The sequence below is a fragment of the Paramisgurnus dabryanus genome, chromosome 23 (assembly GCF_030506205.2).
Source record: "Paramisgurnus dabryanus chromosome 23, PD_genome_1.1, whole genome shotgun sequence".
NCBI classification, from domain to species: Eukaryota; Metazoa; Chordata; class Actinopteri; order Cypriniformes; family Cobitidae; genus Paramisgurnus; species Paramisgurnus dabryanus.
In genome coordinates, this window is record NC_133359.1 from 3,000,601 (window position 1) to 3,019,624 (window position 19,024).

Sequence of the window (19,024 nt, forward strand, 5' to 3'; positions counted from 1 at the left end):
AGGAGGGGCGCACTTTCAGAGGAGTTTTATGTTCAGATAAGGGAACGAACAGAACACTTTTGGCAGATGTTTTGTGTCTATTTGTAATTCGTCCTATAGGTGTTGCTCTTATATGTTAAATGTCAGGCTAATCACATATGGGCAGTTTTCATGACAGTTTATAAATCCACAACTAGCCCTTAATCAATATATTTTATTACTTTTATTATATTTTAAGATGTCAGTGCAAGTTGTTTTTAAATAAAGGCAGCTTAAACATGCATTTTAATCTGGGATTATAAGGCTTTATAATGCAGTATTATTTAATATTATTGTATTTGAATACGGGAGACAAAAACAAAGGTCTCTCTCTCTCTCTCTCTCTCTCTCTCTCTCTCTCTCTCTCTCTCTCTCTCTCTCTCTCTCTCTCTCTCTCTCTCTCTCTCTCTCGCTCCCTCTCTCTTTCTCTCTGTTATATATATATATATTAGCCTACCATTAATTTACACAATATCACAACAGCATTGTCACCAAATAGTTTGTGCTATGATTCATTTGATATTTTATCTTTATCTGCCATGCATTTTATAATATTGTTAATGATAATATTGTTTAATGAATTGTAGCCTAATTATGTCTTAATAATTTGTGGAACGTGAATAATCTTTTCCATATTTTGTGAGGACTCATCCCATTGTGCAATGTCTTTTGCAGTTAATAAATTGTAAATTATTATTATTATTTAGTTTATGTCTTTCTGTGTACAAAAACTTTTTTGTAGGCATACACTTAATTTACCAGCACTGTTCTATGCAGGTACATCAGGAGTCTCATACTTCCCAGCCCGCCCTCCTCATGTATGCGGGCCGCATCTACTGTTAAAATATAACATAATCCGAATACAAAATAAGGTGAGGCCATAGCATCTTAAAATGCTTGTTAAATGTGGGTCAAGCCACTTCTTCCTTTTTTCCAAAGCACCCTGGTAGTTGCTATGGAATAACAGAGATGTAACTATTGTATGCAAGTGTCATGAATCTTGTGTTTTGGAGTTCATGTCTTTAATTTTGGAAACCTGTATTTTGAAATTTGTCATGTCATTTCCTGTTGTAGTCCTTCTTGTGTCTTGGTCATTGTAGTCTTCAGGTGTCCCTTGTTACCCTTGATTAGTCTGTATATTTAAAGAGGACCTATGGTCCAATTCATGGTTTTACATTTCCTTTGGTGTGTAAGTGTGCATTAGTACATGTTAGTGATATGCAAAAGGTACAAACCCCAAAGTAAACAATGACGCTAAAGTTATCGTCTCCAACGTAAATCTCTTTTCTTGAACTACAACAAACGCACGGATTGTAGGCAACAGTTTACTTCTGGGCAGTGGCGGCTCGTGACTCCTCATCCAAGGGGCGCGAATTCAAAATAAGTGTTCGGAGTATCATGTGTGTGGTTCCCTTTTCCAAAATATGTGTCCTGCGTGTTGAGAGATCATGTGCGCATCACGTGTTTTGTCAAAATAAGTGCCTGCTGCACACGCATCAAAACCGTTTATGATCAAAGAGACGCTCATGTTCCAAAAGACACTCCCTTAACATTAAACTTTGATTACACGTGAGATTATGCGAGTATCTGGCAAACGCGAGCGTCTCTTTTATCATAAACCCTTTGACGCGTCTGCAGCAGACACTTATTTTGGCAGGACACGTGATGCACATACGATCTCTCAAAGTGCAGAACACATATTTTGAAATTACGTACCACACACATGACGGGCTACATACATGTTGTGACGAACTTCGCATCATGCGCCCTCAGAAAAAGAAGTCACCAGCCGCCACTGCTTCTGGGATTGTTGATGTAGTAAAGACCGAAATTATCATAATTCCTCCCGCTAAGTTAACTCCTGTTAGCATTGCATTGTGAGCGAATCTTTCAAACATGATAAGGAGCGTCACATTACGAGTAGTTTTTTTAGCAATGAAATAGGTGCACTTTAAATCCCTTATGTTGCCATGTTGTCTTTTGTCGGTTCTTGTTTGTTGTTTCTTGGTCATGTGTATGTTGTTGTTCCTACTCTTTGTTTCATGCCATGGATTATGTCTTTACGAATGTAAGACTTCGACTTTTATTAGGTAATGTAAGATGTTCATGAGAAATGATTGTATCCTCACTGATGTGCTCTTATATTGTCAGTGTTCAGTATGGAGTCAGTAGGAGTGAATGTGATAGAAGTTGCTGCTTTAGGTAGACCCTTTCAGCTGGGGATGCTCTACGACTGCAGGAAAGATGCTCTCGTGCCAGGTACCACACTAAAATTATCTTTGACTTTACCCAGATAAAGGTAACAAATTATTTAGAAAATGTGTTCCAGGAAGCACTAATATAAGACCTTTTCTATCAGATGTTTTAACACAGACATCTTACAGATGTAGCTATGCTACCTGGGAAATGCAGGGCAACAATTTTATAAAGTTTTATAAGTACAATTTTGGTGTGTTTTTGTTTTTTTCTTTTTTGGCTAAAAAATCTCTCTACAGGAATCACGTTGTGGGATGAAGAAAAGCTCAAGCAGAGTATTCGATCTCATCGCCAAATTAATACAGATTTTAAAGTTACAGCTTCAGACTCTATTGAAGAAAAGTCAAACTTATTGAACATTGAAGCCTCTATGAAATTGAGTCTGTTGGGTGGATTGATCAACGTAACCGGTGCAGCCAAATATCTCAATGACACCAAGAAGTCTTTCATTCAGCAGAGATTAACTTTACATTATCATTCAACTACCAGGTTTGAAGAACTGAGCATGAACCATTTAGCATCTGAAAATATAGCTCACCATGAGGTGTTTAATCACGATACAGCAACACATGTGGTGACAGCAGTGCTGTACGGAGCTGACGCCTGCTTTGTGTTCGACAGAGAGGTTTCTTTAGATGAGGACAAAACTACAGTAGAAAGAGAGGTAAAGGCAGCATTCGAAAAACTCAGAGTCATTACAGTAGACGTAAATGCGAATCTAAACATGAATGAGGTTCAGAAGAATGCGGTGCAAAAATTCAGTGTCACTTTCTATGGTGATTTTCAGTTGCCGTCTAATCCAACTTCATTTGAAGATGCTTTGAAGGTTTACGCTGAACTTCCGAAACTGCTGGGAGAAAACAAAGATCAGGTGGTTCCACTGAGAGTGTGGCTGTATCCTCTGAGCAAACTTAGCTCGAGAGCTTCAAAACTTCTGAAGGAAATCAGCATTGATTTAGTCAGTGACATAGAATCAGCTTTAGAGAGTTTAAATACAACTGAGATGAAATGCAGTGATCTTCTGAAAGACTCTCCTGCTTCAGCTTTACCTCCATTTCAAAATAAAATACTGCAGATGAAGCAGAACTGTAACAAATACAAGTTGAGTCTCATGAAGAAACTCGGCTCTCTGTTGCCTCAGATCCGTGGAGATAAGATTGAAGACTCGGCACTTATAGATCTACTGAAAGATCATCATGAATCTCCATTCAGAGAACGTGAGCTTGCAGAATGGATGAAGGTGAGAGAGAAAGAGTCAGAGATCATTAAAACGTTGCTCAGACAGCTGATTGAGTCTGGTGCAAAGGTAGAAGACAACCGAAAGGCAATCTTGATGAATTTAGATGTTGAAAATCTGGTCAGCTACACATTCACATCATTGGACTGGTCAGATGTGCTCCTTCCTAAACAATTGACCTATCTAAGATCTTCAACAATGAGAAATAAAATGGACCCTGACTCCAAGAAGGAAACATCATGGCTCACCCCTGCCATCCACAAGACTATGAGGAGCAACTTGAAGATGTTTAAGAGCTTGATTGATTCAAAAGACTGTAAACCAGCCAAGTTTATTGTGTCATCAAAACAAATGGAGGATCATCCAGGTTCCTGCATTCTCCTGTATGAAGGTGGATGTGTTGAAGCTGTTTGCTTAACTCCTCCATCACGGCCGGCTTGTCCAATCACAGCAGAGGTTAAAGGTGACAGTGTGATTATAAAAGTGAAGCCCTCAACATGTCCTGCTACAGAGGAGCTCAGGTTACTCTACAAAATAAAGCAAGAGAAGATCTGGACATCTCAACCTGTGCTGAAGGAACAAAATATTGTAACTCTGACTGATCTGAGACCAGGCACTGAATATGAGATTAAATGTGCAGCGGTGGGAAAACTCAATTACATCACTGAATCTGATGTGATCAGAGTTAAAACTGAGGTATGATCTAGGGCTGCATAACGATGAATCGCAACTAATCGTTTAATAGTTTTTGTTTACATCATTCAGTGGTTAATTTAATTTAAATATTAGTTGAAGATAACACAGGTGAACACAACATGCTGTTTTTAAATGAAGGTTTAAAGTATGAAGGAAAACCAAATCCAAACCCACATGGCCCCATGTGAAAAAGTGCTTGCCCCTAAATCTAAAAAATATTTGGGCCACCCTTAGCAGCAACAACTGCAATCAAGGGTTTGCGATAACTTGAAGTGAGTCTGTAACAGCACTGTGGAGGAATTTTCAGCCCACTCATCTTTGCAGAATTGTTGTAATTCAGCCACATTGGAGGGTTTTCGAGCATGAACCGCCTTTCAAAGGTCATGCCACAACATCTCAATATGATTGAGGTCAGGACTTTGATTAGGCCACTCCAAAGTCTTCATTTTGTTTTTATTCAGCCATTCAGAGGTGGACTTGCTGGTGTGTTTTGGATCATTGTCCTGTTGCAGTTCGCTTCAGCTTGAGTCACAAACAGATGGCCGGATATTCTTCTTCAGGTTTTGTTGGTAGACAGCAGAATTCATGGTTTCATTTATCACAGCAAGTCTTCCAGGTCCTGAAGCAGCAAAACAGCCCCAGATCATCACACTACCACCACCATATTTTACTGTTGGCATGATGTTCTTTTTCTAAAATGTGATGTTACTTTTGCACTAGATGTAATGGGACACACACCTTCCAAAACCTTCAACTTTTGTCTCGTCAGTCCACAGCAGGGATGGGCAACTTCGGTCCTGGAGGGCCGGTGTCCTGCAGAGTTTAGATCCAACTAGGGTAGCTTCTGAACCGAACATTAACCGTTAACTTATAGGATTTTAATATGAAATTGTCATTGAGTAAAAATATAGTTGACGGTTGTCTGTGAACTAGTAAAAACAAAACATTTAATTTGAATGTGCAAACAGCAGTGACAGATCAACAACAGAAGATTCATACATTATCAGATATTCACGCAACATTACCTTATTAAAAAGCACGCGATCAGTCCAGAGGATTAATATCCAAAGGGCAGATTGTCTCTGTTTCATCTACCACAGTGGTCATTTCTAAAGCAGGACGCTTTTCAGAAAGTTTTGCTTTTGCGTCGTCTTTCTCCATTTGTGCAAAAAGAGAGATGTTTATGGTCTAGGTCAGAAGCCATCAGCCAACGTCTGTCGGGATGTGCGCAAGACGGTGACGGACCCTCCAGGACCGAAGTTGCCCATCCCTGGTCCACAGAGTATTTTGCCAAAAGTCTTGGGGATCATCACAATGTTTTCTGGCAAAACTGAGATGAGCCTTTATCTTCTTTTCCTCAGCATCAGTTATCGTCTTGGAACGTTGCCGTACAGGCCATTGTTTCCCGGTCTCTTTCTTATGGTGTAGTCATGAACACTGACCTTAACTGAGGCAAGTGAAGCCTGCAGTTCTTTGGATGTTGGTGTGGGGTCTTTGGTGACCTCTTGGATGAGTCATCGCTGCGCTCTTGGGGTCATTTTGTTTGGCCGCCCATTCCTGGGAAGGTTCTCCACTGTTCCATGGTTTCTCCATTTGTGGATAATGCCTCTCACTGTGGTTCACTGGAGTCACAAAGCTTTAAAAATGGCTTTACAACCTTTTCCAGACTGATAGATCTCAATTACTTTCTTTCGCATTTGTTCTGAATATCTTTGGATCCCAACTTTCTTTTGGTTTACTTAACGTTATAAGGCAGGTCCTATTTAAGGGATTTCTTGAATGGGAACAGCTGTGGCAGTAATCAGGCCTGGGTGTGGCTAGAAATACTGACCTCAGGTGTGATAAACCACAGTTAAGTTATGTTTTGGGGGTATGGGGGCAAACACTTTTTCACACGGCGCCATATTGGTTAAAAACCTTCATTTAAAAAGTGCATGGTGTGTTAACTTGTCTTATCTTTCATAAATATTAAAATTTGTTTCATGATCTGAAGCATTAAAGTGTGAACATGCAAACAATAAAAATTAGGAAGAGAGACAAAACTTTTTCACATCACTGTTTATATGTGTGTACTATGTATGATAATTATCCATATATAACTACACATACATACATGTGTAATTTTAAGAAAATATATGTATATATTAAAGGTACAGTGTGTAAATTTTTAGAAGGATCTTTTGACAGCAATGCATTCTAATATAGACAACTATGTTTTCATTGCTGTATAAAGACCTTACAAAATAAACTGTATTGTTTTTATTACCTTAGAATCAACCGTTTTTATCTACCTACACCGAGGGTCCCCTTACATGGTTGCCGCCATTTTGTGCCTTCATGTTTCTAAAGTAGCCCTAAATGGAAAACTGCTGTACAGAGCACGTTTGTTACTAAGTTGTCTCAGGCGATTATATGTTTGTCCTGTGCCGGCTACCGTAGCTTCTCTATGTGTTTCGAAAGGGAGGGGTGCAATTCACACTAAAATCTACACACTGCACCTTTAAATATTTATATATATAATATAATTTATATATACATATAAAAATGTACATACACGTGTACATATCTCTAAAATGTATACATGCATGTGTGTGTATTTATACATAATTATTACACACAAACAGTACACACACATATAATATGTAAACAAGAACTTTTATTCTGTAAATGATTAGTTGTAATTATTCATTATATGGCACTAGTATGATTACACTTTTGTTATCATTACATGTCAGCAAATATTTATTTTAGTTGTTAATGAATATGAAATGTTTCTTTCAGGGGAGGATCCGTCCCTTTATGGGTAAGTCAGGGTATTTATCATTTATTTACCAGAGTAAAGTGAGTCAGAGTACTCTTTAAAGCAGCTGTACATGTTTTTTTAATGGCACATGTGTCAGGGATATCACAGGCAGAACCCAGACGCAGACAACAGGTAAACAAAAAAGGCTTTTATTCTAAAACAACACTCTAAAAAACAAACGGTGCTATATAGCACCAAAACAGTTGCTTTGGATCGTAACGATAGAAGAACCATTTTTAGTGCCATATAGCACCGGTGAAGAACCAGTGAAGCACCAGTGAAGCACCAGTGAAGCACCTGTGTAGAACCATATAGTGCTATGTAGAACCATATGTGGTGCTATATGGCCCCTATATGGTTCTACACTGGTGCTTCACTGGTGCTTCACTGGTGCTTCACTGGTGCTTCACTGTTCTTCACAGGTGCTATATGGCACTAAAATGGTTCTTCTATCGTTACGATCCAAAGCAATTGTTTTGGTGCTATATAGCACCGTTTGTTTTTTTAGAGTGAAGGGCATACAAATGAAGAGGAGGCAAAACACCAAAACTTTGCAAACAGGTCAGGAGAGCACATGGCACACCAAAACAAACTATGGCCATGTGCTTCCACACAAAACACGTGGAACATGACACATATGTGACAACTTTTTGTGGAATGATGTTGATAACAATGTGTTTCTGATTTAAGGATATTGTGGTTTGAAAAATCCTGGATGGGGCAGCTGTTTCAATGCACTTCTGCAAACTCTTTACATGACTAAAGAATACAGAGATCATGTTATGAGGTAAACAAATAACTTCATTCATTTCATTCTGTTGTGATTGATCAGAGTTTATTACAGTAAATATATCATGTGTTGTTTAGACTGAACACAGTTGATGGGTCTACTAAGGATGAGTTCCTTAAAGAGTTAAAGGTGTTGTTCGAAAAGTTGGACATCGAGCAAGGGCCGGTCTCAACACAAACAACTCAAGAAAGAGCTGACGAGATCTTTAGTTTACATTACAGAAAAGAATTAAGTAAATAAATTTAAGTTTAAAAAAAGATTCTGAATCAATATAAATAAATAATATACATGACCGTAACATTCTTATTGTTTCATATTTGTGTATTTTTTAGACGTCATTTTTAGGATGATAAATGAAATTCAATATTTAGCACAAGGCCTGTGGGAGATACTTATGGCGACTCGCTCATCTGAGGTGACTCAAGTTTCTGTTATAACTTACAGTCTGTGTCTTAAATCAATTTGATTGGTAGTTGGTGTGATGTTCAAATTTAGTTTTCGACTTTGATTGTCCTCTTGCTTTCTACACTGCAAAAAATTATTTTCAAGAAAAAAAATTCTTAGTATTTTTGTCTTGTTTTCAGTAAAAATATCTAAAAGTTCTTAAATTAAGATGCTTTTTCTTGATGAGCAAAACGACCCAAGAAAATAAGTCTAGATTTTAGACCAAAAAATCTAATTTAAGTGATTTTGTGCATAAAACATAAAGCATAATTTGTGATTAAACTATCAATATTCATAGATTATTAATGAATCTATTTCTGACTTCAGATTTTTACGTTTGCTGAGCCGTTTTATGAAAAATGTCATTTATGCTGGACTGTTTCAATAATTGGAATAATCTCAGTCACTTTTCAAGAATTTCAAGATGTGGTATGTAGATTATGACGTTTAGTACTGAATAAAAGTCTAACTTAGATCAAATGTTGAGAATAAATTACAAGTGCGGCATAAAATCTGATGAGTAAAAGCAGCTGTAATAAATACATTATCATCATGAAACTTTATTTCTCAGATGTTATTTGATATTATTTGATGTGTTTGTTATGTAGGAAGATGCTCTACAGATAAGAGAAGGAATCATGCAGCAGTTCTGTCATCACTGCAGAGAACCTCTGAGAACGGCAAGTAACTTTTCTATCATGTAGTAAATATTTACACCTGTTCTGATGGAGTAAAGTTGTGAAATGTTAAATTTACCACAATTTACTGAATATGATTAAGGCTTCATTCTGTGTCTTAAAACCGAGTTCATATTTCATTAGAAACATGAGATCCACTCACAAAAAATACTGATTGTACGTTTGAGGAGATATATAAGAGAAAGTGTGGATTCCTACAAGAAAAATGAACTGGAAGTGACCATTCGTCCTCATTTGAAGGTAATTACATGTGAAACTATTGATTCACAGGACTTAAACATTATCAGATTACTTCTGTTTTCCAGTTAACTTCATGTAAAGAGACAACGACAGAATCCAGTTGTGAAGAGATTTCATGTCTTTTCTTTCCCTGGCGCATAACACAAAATTATCTCTAGTTGTATTTTAATCTGACTACAATTTATTGTGATATACATTTTTGTGAATGCTTAAATAATTTGTTGGTCATAATTTAGATCTTTGGTTATGTATACATTTCATAATCTTAAAATATTCGTTCATTAGCGATCCGAGTCTTATGTAGGTCTCACGACAAGTCTAATCTTAGTCAGAGGTTGCAGGTTTAACTAATTCTTTTAAGTCTGGCCACCCCGTGCTTGCTCAGAACATAATAATAGTTAATTCAGTCACATTCATACAACTTGCTAAGCCAGGTGATAGACAGAAATCTGTACCCCATGCTCCATTCAACATCAAAACTCCAGTATGATCTTATCTTGACTTATTCTGCAGTTATACCATCTACCGGAAATAACAATATTTGAAGAATTTTCAATGATAACAATTTATTATGCAGCAGGTTCAATGTTGAGTAAAAGAATACAAAGCAGAATATGATTCAGTTCAATTATTTAAAATGATCAAAAGTTAAAAAGTCATAGCTATAGACGCAATGCATACCAAGTGGTATAGAGGGTTTTCACCGACGTCACGTTCTGGGCGGTAACCCGGATTCGCGGCCATTGTGGAGGCACTCGGTGTAAAGAACTGAACGGAGTACAATGGAATATTATGCGCTTTGGATACTTTAAGTGAATGTAGACATGTCTAAACAACAGAAAACGCATCCAAGATGCAAAGGAATATAGGGAAGGACTTGGACCACAAGAAAAGGCACGATATTTCGAGAAATAACAATTTATAGGCGGTGCAGATCCCTACGAGCTCCCTCTTCTAGGATTTGTGACGACCCGGCGATTCTTCCTTCAGTTGCATATCCCGATATAAGTTAGTCAACTACCTAGTTTTCATGCAGAGCCCATATGTCAATGTAAGCTTTATTTATATAGCAAATTTAAAATAGCCAGTGTCCTACCAAAGTGCTTTACTGTAAAATAAGCACAGTAAAAAATAAAAGCAATAATTGTTTTTACCATTTACTATTAAAAATATTATTATCATTACAATAGAAAATTTGTTATGAGCAATTAAGCACACTGGCATTAAGGCATTGCAGCGCAAATTTTATTTGTGTTTAAGTACATTTTGTGCATACACTAAAGTACATATTAAATACTCTTTAAATAAAGCACAACAAGTAGAAGCATAATTGTTTTATACTTTATGTACTTCAATCATATTTCTAAAACAATACTACTCTTTTTCCTGAGCTTTACCAACCACAAGCGTCGCTCCTCTGATAATTTCTTGCATTCCTTTCCCTGGTTTTTAATAACTTTTGGAAGTCGATAATAATCCAAATGTTTTTCTCAATATGTACTGTTGGTACCATCTCAAACACGGCAATAATTAACTATTTTCCTTGCCGACGTTCGGCTTATACATCAGTGTCTGCTCTGTTGTAATGCGGAGTGCCTCCAATATGGCGTCTTCCGCTCTGTTGACGCGCCGTGAAAACCCTCTATGGAAAGTTACTACAGAGTGCTTCTGATTTAATAAGCCCTTTCCCCACAGAGATTACGGGAAATACACGGAAAATGCATCCAGAATTTTTCCGGGATATATTTAGATTTTTGGTTAATTTATGATTTTCCTGAATCTGTGTGTGCATTCACACAGATACCGTAAAGATCCTGTAGAAACATGTAACATATTTAGGCTGCGTCCAAGTAACCACAGTTGCAGTCTTTGCACTTGGCCACTTGAATACTTCGTATTTCCTGTATTTTGCCCAAGTGTTCTAGTGGGCGTGCGTGAAGATCCCAAGCGTGCATGTAAAAACGTTTCACCTGATGGGACTCACTTAGCAAATGTTAAAATTTCAATCCAGGAAATGGTAGCAATTTGCACCAAAACGTATTCATTTTTTATTTAGGCTACTTAAAATATATATTTCAAAGGTTTTCTTTAAATAAAATGAACACATAAACAAATTAATAAATAAATACCTGAAGGGTCACAAAATGGGATTGTTAAATTATAAACTATGGTACACTTTCTCTTAGAATTATAGAAATTAAACCTTTTTACCCATCGGACAATGACCTTAAAATGACACCAATCAGATGAAGATGAAACCTTAGCATCACAACATACAATGTATATGGTATTACATAGATTCAGTAGACCTTCAGTGATCTGAAATATGAGAGAGGTTGAATCCTGGTTATCAGCACCACCTGGTGATTTGATTGCTTTATGAGTATGTCCACAAGAAACCCAATGCTGATCTCTTAAACAGCTGCCTTACATTCATGAAACAAAGACAAATAAATATCATAAAGTCTGTCTTTAATTTCAGGTTTCCTCTCATTACTTTGAGCTCTGTGCCATAATAAACTACTATGGCTCAGATCAAAGTGGACACTTTAATGCAGACATCAAATGTGAAAATCAACAATGGTATCGCTTTGATGAAACCCACGTGTGTGAGGTATTTATATTTATATTAAAGTGTGTTTGTGAACAACAATTTAAAAATTGTCTGATAATATTACATTATATTTTGATTATGTTTCTGGATGATTTTTCTTTAGAGTTTTTTGAACAATCTTTCACAAAGAGACGAGAACTTCGTGTACAGGTACAGTATCTGCTATCTTTCATTTACTGTAATATTATTGTTATGAAGATTATTAAATGAATGTCTTTACAGGTCTTCAAGTGCTTATATGCTCTTCTACAGACCCAATAAACACAGTGAGTAACACATTATATACTGATGTTATGTGTTGTTGATCTTTGATTTATAATGTGACACGCTGTACTTCATCTAAAGCGATTTTAAACATCATTTTAAGATTTTTACCATCCATTAGTGTTTAACCGTAAAGCAGAAATACTGAGTAAAGTTTAATTCATATTATTCATTTATCTACTGAAGGTTACTGTCTCTCTTATAATATCTCTGGTTAAGTGTTTTAGTAAAGTTACAAAGACGAATCTGGAGTTTGTTGTTGAATAAAAACCAGTAAGAGTTAATAATAATAATAATCAGTGTGACTCTGTTTTAAATATTTATCATTTCATCTTTAGAGTAAATTGTCATATGCATTTTTTATTTTTATTTTTTATTTTAAAGATTCATGAATGCAGTCGTGTGAATGGTTAATGGAAGAAGATGAAGGTACTGTATGAGTTGTACTGTCTGTTGTTTTCTGTCATTAGGTCTGAAATTGAGTTTCATGGTTAATATTTTTATTTTTAATTGAATGACCAACAGTAAATCTGAAATTTGATGAAGTAACATGAAAACAAATCTTTTTGATTGTAGGTCTGGACTGCATGGACATCAGATAAAAATCTAGAAGAGTTTCTTAAACATTTTTAAACCTTTTAGAGATTTACGATTTACATTTATGATTTACATTGTATGCCTTTCAAATATTATTTAGTTTTACATGTTTTTACAAATTACCTTATAAATATAATATATATGTGTGTGTTAAATCAAAACATTGATGAGTGTTACATTTTTTTATTTTGATATTGATGATAACAGATGTAGCTTTTAGAAGAGCTAACACTTTTCATAACAGAAACATTATAATCAGTATTATAGATCAAATATAAAATCTTAAATGTTGAGTTTTTAAATCATTAGTTGGTTGTTGATTTATCTAGACATTGGTAATACCATAGGTGTCTGATGAACCGGATTAAAAACTAAATCCCATATGAGCTTTATAACTTCATCCACTGTGTGTTGCTGTTGTAAATGTGCTTCCATAAATCAGTTATGCTGAGATTGATGAAGTTCACTTGTTTACTGTTTTTTTTTTCTGTTTTTTTTGAGTCAGTGACTTTGTTGATGTTTTTGTGGTTTCAGTTGTATTGAGGGAATTCAGTTTCTTAAAAAGCACTGGTTATGTTTGCTGTCTATTTTGACAACTGTAATTTGGTATAAAATAATCTAAACAAACCACCAACAAAAACTTTTCACAAACATTTTTAATGGCATTATAAAGAAAAAAATGTTGCTTTGAAACAATGTGTCAAAAGGTCTGTACAAAAATGACAATTTAAGAATAAAGCTTTTCTTTGCAATGTTAATGTCAACATTTCTAGTGGGAATTATTAATCATCACTTTTTTAGAATTTAATTGTAAATATATGAATAAATAAGAGCTCAGGAATCATCTAACTGAACTCAGACATCAGATTTCAGATCAGTCTCCTGTTTATAGATGATCCAGTTCTGCTGTAACTTACAAAAAGCAACATCTGGATCTCCTGTACAACTGTCAGACACGTCATTTGTATGATTGTTATATACTGTCTGGATGTGTGACAGATTTTAGATATTTGTGTGACAGATTTGTGTATTTATTAATTACAACAATAATCTTTTAGTAAGTGCATTTATTATAATCTACTTACAAATGAGGTAAATAATATAAGTAATTAGGTCAACACAAGAACAGCAATACATAAGTGCAACAAAACTAGTCTCATTAAGTCTAACACAGTATACAAAGCTAAGTTAAAGGAAAACACCACAGTTTTTCAATATTTTACTATGTTCTTACCTCAACTTAGACAAATTAATGCATGGCTATCTTTTTTCAATGTGTGCACTTTACAGCGCGTCGTGAATGTGTTAGCATTTAGCCTAGCCCCATTCATACCCATGGCTCTAAACAAAAGTTTTATTTTGTTCCATCATACTTACTCGTGTAACTACTTTAAATAGGAAAACATGGAAGTGTTTGGTGGATTTCGGGAAACGCACCCATGGTAAGCTCTAATTGTTATGGTTTGTGTAGGAGGAACCCAAGTGCAGACGAAGATGGATGACTTAACGAAAGACTTGTATTATATAATACAAAACAGAAAACAAAACCTACGAGGGGGCAAAACAATATAAACAGGATAACTATAAACAGGAGTGAACACTGACTAGATACAAAACTACACTGAAACACTAAACTGGATTACACTTAACAAAGAACTGACTTAACACTAAATCTCCAATAGACTAGACTTGACAAGACACAGTATACTCACAGGTAGTGATACAATGCACAAGCACAGGACAATGAATACAAGAGGGTTAAATAAGGGAGCAAATCAAAAGGGGAGCAGGTAATATACATCAAACAATAATGAGGAGAGGATGACAAGGGAGCGGGGTAAAAGAGACAAGACACAGGGAACACGTGGTCTAGTAAACCAATACTGAGACCACGTGAACCCACACAAAACATGGGTCTGTCATGATTCTGCCACAAGACTAGATAAAACAAAGGACAAGATGGCAGAACCATGACACTAATAGTTTTCATATTTCATTAATAGTCATGCATTGACAGTAATTTATTAATTTGTGACTTGTGAGTATGCAGCAAACCATTAACACCTACTGGCCTTAGTTGGTAAAACTACTAAAAGTGTAACAAAAACCTCATTGTTTGTGATTTTTACTTGAAATTTGGAACAGAACTTATTGAGACTCATGGACTTATTTTCTAAAATAAAATATACTTTTATTTTTTGTTAAAAAATAAACTTAAACTGCTCTAGCTTTTTTTATTTCATATTTACAACTCTAGACACTTCATTCAGAAACTTTAAAGTGTTGTCTTTAAAAAGACCAAGATTTTGCTTCTAGACCAAAGAATGACAAAGTTAAATTAATTTAAATTAATTTGAAGGTGCACATCACCTCCCTTTCCACTCAAAAGGGGGGGGCAGTTAACTTAACTTAACTTAACTTAACTTTACTTTACTTTACTTTACTTTACTTTACTTTACTTTACTTTACTTTACTTTACTTTACTTTACTTTACTTTACTTTATTCACAGTAGAATAACAGAACAGATTTTCTGTATCACTTCTTTAGGCATGCGCTCTCCATGAACACTCCAAAATCTGTGTTAGGTTTTTGTTTGTTTATTTTCTTAGATATACATTTTAACACTTTCCCCTAACACACAGTTTTGTGTTATAAAACATAAATAATTATTTTATTGCATTGACTGTTTTTACAAGTTTATTAATTTAGCATGTGTGACCTATTGCAGAATAAATGTCCCAAATGATTTTACTGTACCTGTAATGTTGTATTGTTTACAGTGTTAATTTAATAAATGCAGTTCTTAAATTGTCAGATTTTTGTCAGTGTTTGTGACAGATTTTCCACCGAAATCCAGTTCAGTGATCTTGGACCAGATTGAGGTTTTAATTTTATCAATTTAATTTGTAGGTAAATAAAGAGTGAGTCTGGTATGAATGTTTTGCTAAATGCATTGAATTAATCTCATAGTCATGTAATGTATTTCCATACAAGATTATATATGTATCTTGAAAAAAATTAACCTGAGACATTCAACCACTTCCCACTATGTAACTAATAATGTAAATGATCCAATATACAATACATGATTCAGTCAATTTTAAGTACTTTGCCTTTTTATTCGATTTTACAGTCACAATTGCATACTTTTACATATGAATTCATGAAAATAAATTCTTTTGTAAGGCTAAACTTTTTCCATTTTTCATTTTTAGCCTCACCGGTCATAAATCTGTAGTTTAATAATAGCTTTGGCCATATTTGACATAGTTGCTCTTAATTCAACATTCGATAAAGTGTATGTGAGGCCTCCCTTCTTTGCCTCCGCACGGTTAAAATTGCCCTTTCCGTAATACATGTCGTTGTACAGGGCTTCATTGCACTGACGGGCTGTTGTGATCAACCCGATAGCGAAGATGTTATCGTAGAAGTTAAAGTTGTAGGGAACAGAGAACAGAAGAGCCATGCGATCAATGGTACGCTGGTTCTTCATGTCGAAGAGGTCATAGGTCAAGACGCCTATGGAACCGCAGGCAGTGTTTGGAGTCTTCGTGAAGGCACAGACTGAGATGCTTCGGGCTCCGATGGTGGGCTGAAGAATAGTGTGGTTGAATCCATGGTACATGTAGACTCTAAGAAAAGTTTAGAGTTAGTTATGATTTTACAAAGTAACAGTAAAATGACAGCTTTCTTTATGTTTAATTGTGTCATTTTTTCACAGGGTAACATTATTTGTCTCGAATAACACATTTGATTATTTTAAGTGTACTTGGAAGCATCAGAATAGCTTGTTTTTTTCTCAGGGGAAGTTCAAATAATCTGTAAGACAAAACAAATGAAAATTTATCCCTAAATGCACAATCATCATTTTCTCCTTACTGTGGGTTGATGAGATTGTAGTTGTTGCTCTTGTTGTCGATCTCTATTGTGCAGTTCCTGTTGGTGTCTAATCTCGCTGACACGCTCTCTGCAGACATGTTGTCACTACTTTTAGAACTGAAGGATCATAAAAACTTAGGAAAAAACAAAGATTGTTTATCAAAGCTGAGTTTCAGTTTATTCTCCAAACACACCAATGTAACATTCATAAGCATTTTTTTTATGTATATTTGATAAAATATTTGAGTAAAGAGTCAGGAATTAAGGAAAATATTGCTATCACATGGAAAAGGCATTTCTTTTTAAATGACGAATATGCTTGACCTTTTCTGTGATCGTTTGGGTAATCTGTTGCTCTACAGTGCGTTTATGATCAATTCAACAGATAAAGTAAGAACAGAGTCATTCTTATAAATGTAAAAAAAAATATTTAAATTCTGTTAGTTTAACTTTTTTCTAAATATCTTAAATTAGAATTGTTATGTTAAATTAATGGCTTAAATTGATGGCTTAATTAAATTAAGTCCTGTCTAAATGTATTATATAAAAACATTTCAGTTTTAAATAAACTTTTCTGTCAGACCTTGGTTTACATAAGAAGATTAGTTTATATATTTACCAAATCACATTTATTTCCACTGCTGTTATATGTATTATTTAGATCGATTAATCAATAATATTCATTTAAATAGTAACATATTTGTATAAATCTTCATGGCTCCGTTATCTATGAATGTCTCTGTGATGACTATAAAAGGCATAAAGTCTTAATTTACTCACCTTTAGCAAAACTCTTCTCATCTGTCAAAGACTAACTGAACACTGCTTATATATATATACACCCTGACACATATTTGTGCAATGATCGTCTGTGATTTGTCAATTGTCACTCCTCCCACATAAAAAATACTAGTAGCCTAAACTTTAGTTTATAACAGTAAATTACTACACTTTTTTAATATGAATATACTGTAGTATTTACTATGGTAAATTAATAAAATGTAGTAAATAATATAATATACTTTAATATTTTCCATGGTAAGTCTAAAAAGTAGGCTATACTTTATCTGTAGTGAAAGATGTGTGGCAAAACCAAATAAATCACTTATATTTTATCTATTAAGCTTCATCCGCGTCTGGTGTGAATGCACCATAAGGCTGCTGTTGATAATAGCCCTTTGGGAACTACAGCATGATATTTGTCTAAAAGGGAATGAACTATTGTGAATCTAGTGTAAAAAATAAGAACTTTACTTTTGCCAATTTTACTTAATCCTTTCATGTTGCGATTACTTAAAAAATCTATTTAAGAATGTGACCTTAATTTAATTGAGTTCATTTAACCAAAAAAAAACATGTGTCTTGTCAGCTTTACTTAAAAGTCTTTGTTCAGCCATTGTTGCGTAAAATTTACAGATTACACTGCAAAAAATGATTGTCTTACTTAGAATTTTTGCCTTGTTTTCCAGTAAAAATATCTAAGAATTCTTAAATTGACATACATTAACTTGATAAGCAAAGTGGCTTAAGATTTTAAGTCTTGTTCACTGAAAAAAAATGATTCATTCAATAGACTAATTTTTTTAAGGTAAGTGGTTGCAATCAATTTATTTAAGCTACATTTAAACAAAAGTTTTTTATTTTATTTTATTTTTATTTTTTTTAATCTAGCTTAAATAAATTGATTGCAACCACTTACCTTTAAAAAAATTAGTCAGTTGAATGAATAATTTTTTTCAGTGTTTACTGAATAAATGATAAAAAACAAGAGTAAGAAAAATACACTTAATTCGAGTTTCAACTAAATTCAATAAACTCAATTTCTTACTGCACTGGCAGATATTGTGACTTGTTTTAACTAAAAAAAAAAACTCATGATTTTCACAATTTAGTTCAGTAAACAAGACTTAAAATCTTAAGCCACTTTGTTTATCAAGTAAATGTATCTCAATTTAAGAATTACTAGATATTTTACTGGAAAACAAGACAAAAATACCATTTAAGACAATATTTTTTTTTTGCAGTGTATGAGTGAATGAACTTATTTTAATATATTTTTAGAACCAAAACAAACAAACAAAAGCAATGATTTGAAATGTAACATTTCATTTCAAATATTTTTGTGATGTGTTTAATAAGCTGCAATGAAAAGGTCTATATGATTAGTTATATGGAGCAGCTGCACTATGATTGATTGATTGATTGATTGATTCAGTGTTATGCTGTTATTAAACAGATGATACTAATTAAAGGTGATGGAGTTTATATAATGGCATTATTCACATTTTTGACGTCAATAATTAAATTTTTCATGTACAATTAACTCAATTGTTGTTTGTTGAGACTGCTAAGGTTTGTTAAGTTTACTTCTTTTGTAAACTAAACTAAATTATTGTTTGTTGAGACTACATTTTTAGTCTACTACTTATTGCGTGGAACCTGTTGACACAATTTTTTAAGTTAATCCAACATTTCTTTTTTTTTTTG

The 19,024-nt window shown here is 34.4% G+C and overlaps 2 protein-coding genes across 3 annotated transcripts in view; one reads left to right on the top strand and one right to left on the bottom strand.

The window, feature by feature from the left end:
- Window positions 1–13,486, top strand: part of LOC135768235 (verrucotoxin subunit beta-like) — a 14,211-nt gene extending 725 nt beyond the window's left edge. The window contains exons 2-16 of one of the 2 annotated variants that reach the window (XM_065277444.2): window positions 796–890; window positions 2,170–2,277; window positions 2,514–4,207; window positions 6,989–7,010; window positions 7,701–7,797; window positions 7,878–8,032; window positions 8,133–8,215; window positions 8,572–8,673; window positions 8,853–8,924; window positions 9,066–9,182; window positions 11,665–11,796; window positions 11,900–11,946; window positions 12,019–12,062; window positions 12,445–12,489; window positions 12,637–13,486. In XM_065277444.2, the coding sequence (XP_065133516.1) occupies window positions 2,178–2,277; window positions 2,514–4,207; window positions 6,989–7,010; window positions 7,701–7,797; window positions 7,878–8,032; window positions 8,133–8,215; window positions 8,572–8,673; window positions 8,853–8,924; window positions 9,066–9,182; window positions 11,665–11,796; window positions 11,900–11,946; window positions 12,019–12,062; window positions 12,445–12,452 (2,673 nt within the window). In that variant the 5' untranslated portion in view covers window positions 796–890; window positions 2,170–2,177 and the 3' untranslated portion in view covers window positions 12,453–12,489; window positions 12,637–13,486. The remainder of the gene's footprint in view (window positions 1–795; window positions 891–2,169; window positions 2,278–2,513; window positions 4,208–6,988; window positions 7,011–7,700; window positions 7,798–7,877; window positions 8,033–8,132; window positions 8,216–8,571; window positions 8,674–8,852; window positions 8,925–9,065; window positions 9,183–11,664; window positions 11,797–11,899; window positions 11,947–12,018; window positions 12,063–12,444; window positions 12,490–12,636) is intronic. The other variant, XM_065277443.2, reaches the window with a different exon arrangement.
- Window positions 13,487–15,752: 2,266 nt separating this feature from the next.
- Window positions 15,753–16,676, bottom strand: LOC135768132 (deep-sea actinoporin Cjtox I-like). The gene is made up of 2 exons (XM_065277277.1): window positions 16,538–16,676; window positions 15,753–16,290 (listed from the first exon to the last, which is right to left on the bottom strand). Exons 1-2 carry the CDS (start codon window positions 16,633–16,635, stop codon window positions 15,876–15,878), a joined length of 513 nt encoding a protein of 170 aa, XP_065133349.1. The 5' UTR covers window positions 16,636–16,676; the 3' UTR covers window positions 15,753–15,875.
- Between the last annotated feature and the right edge of the window lie 2,348 nt (window positions 16,677–19,024).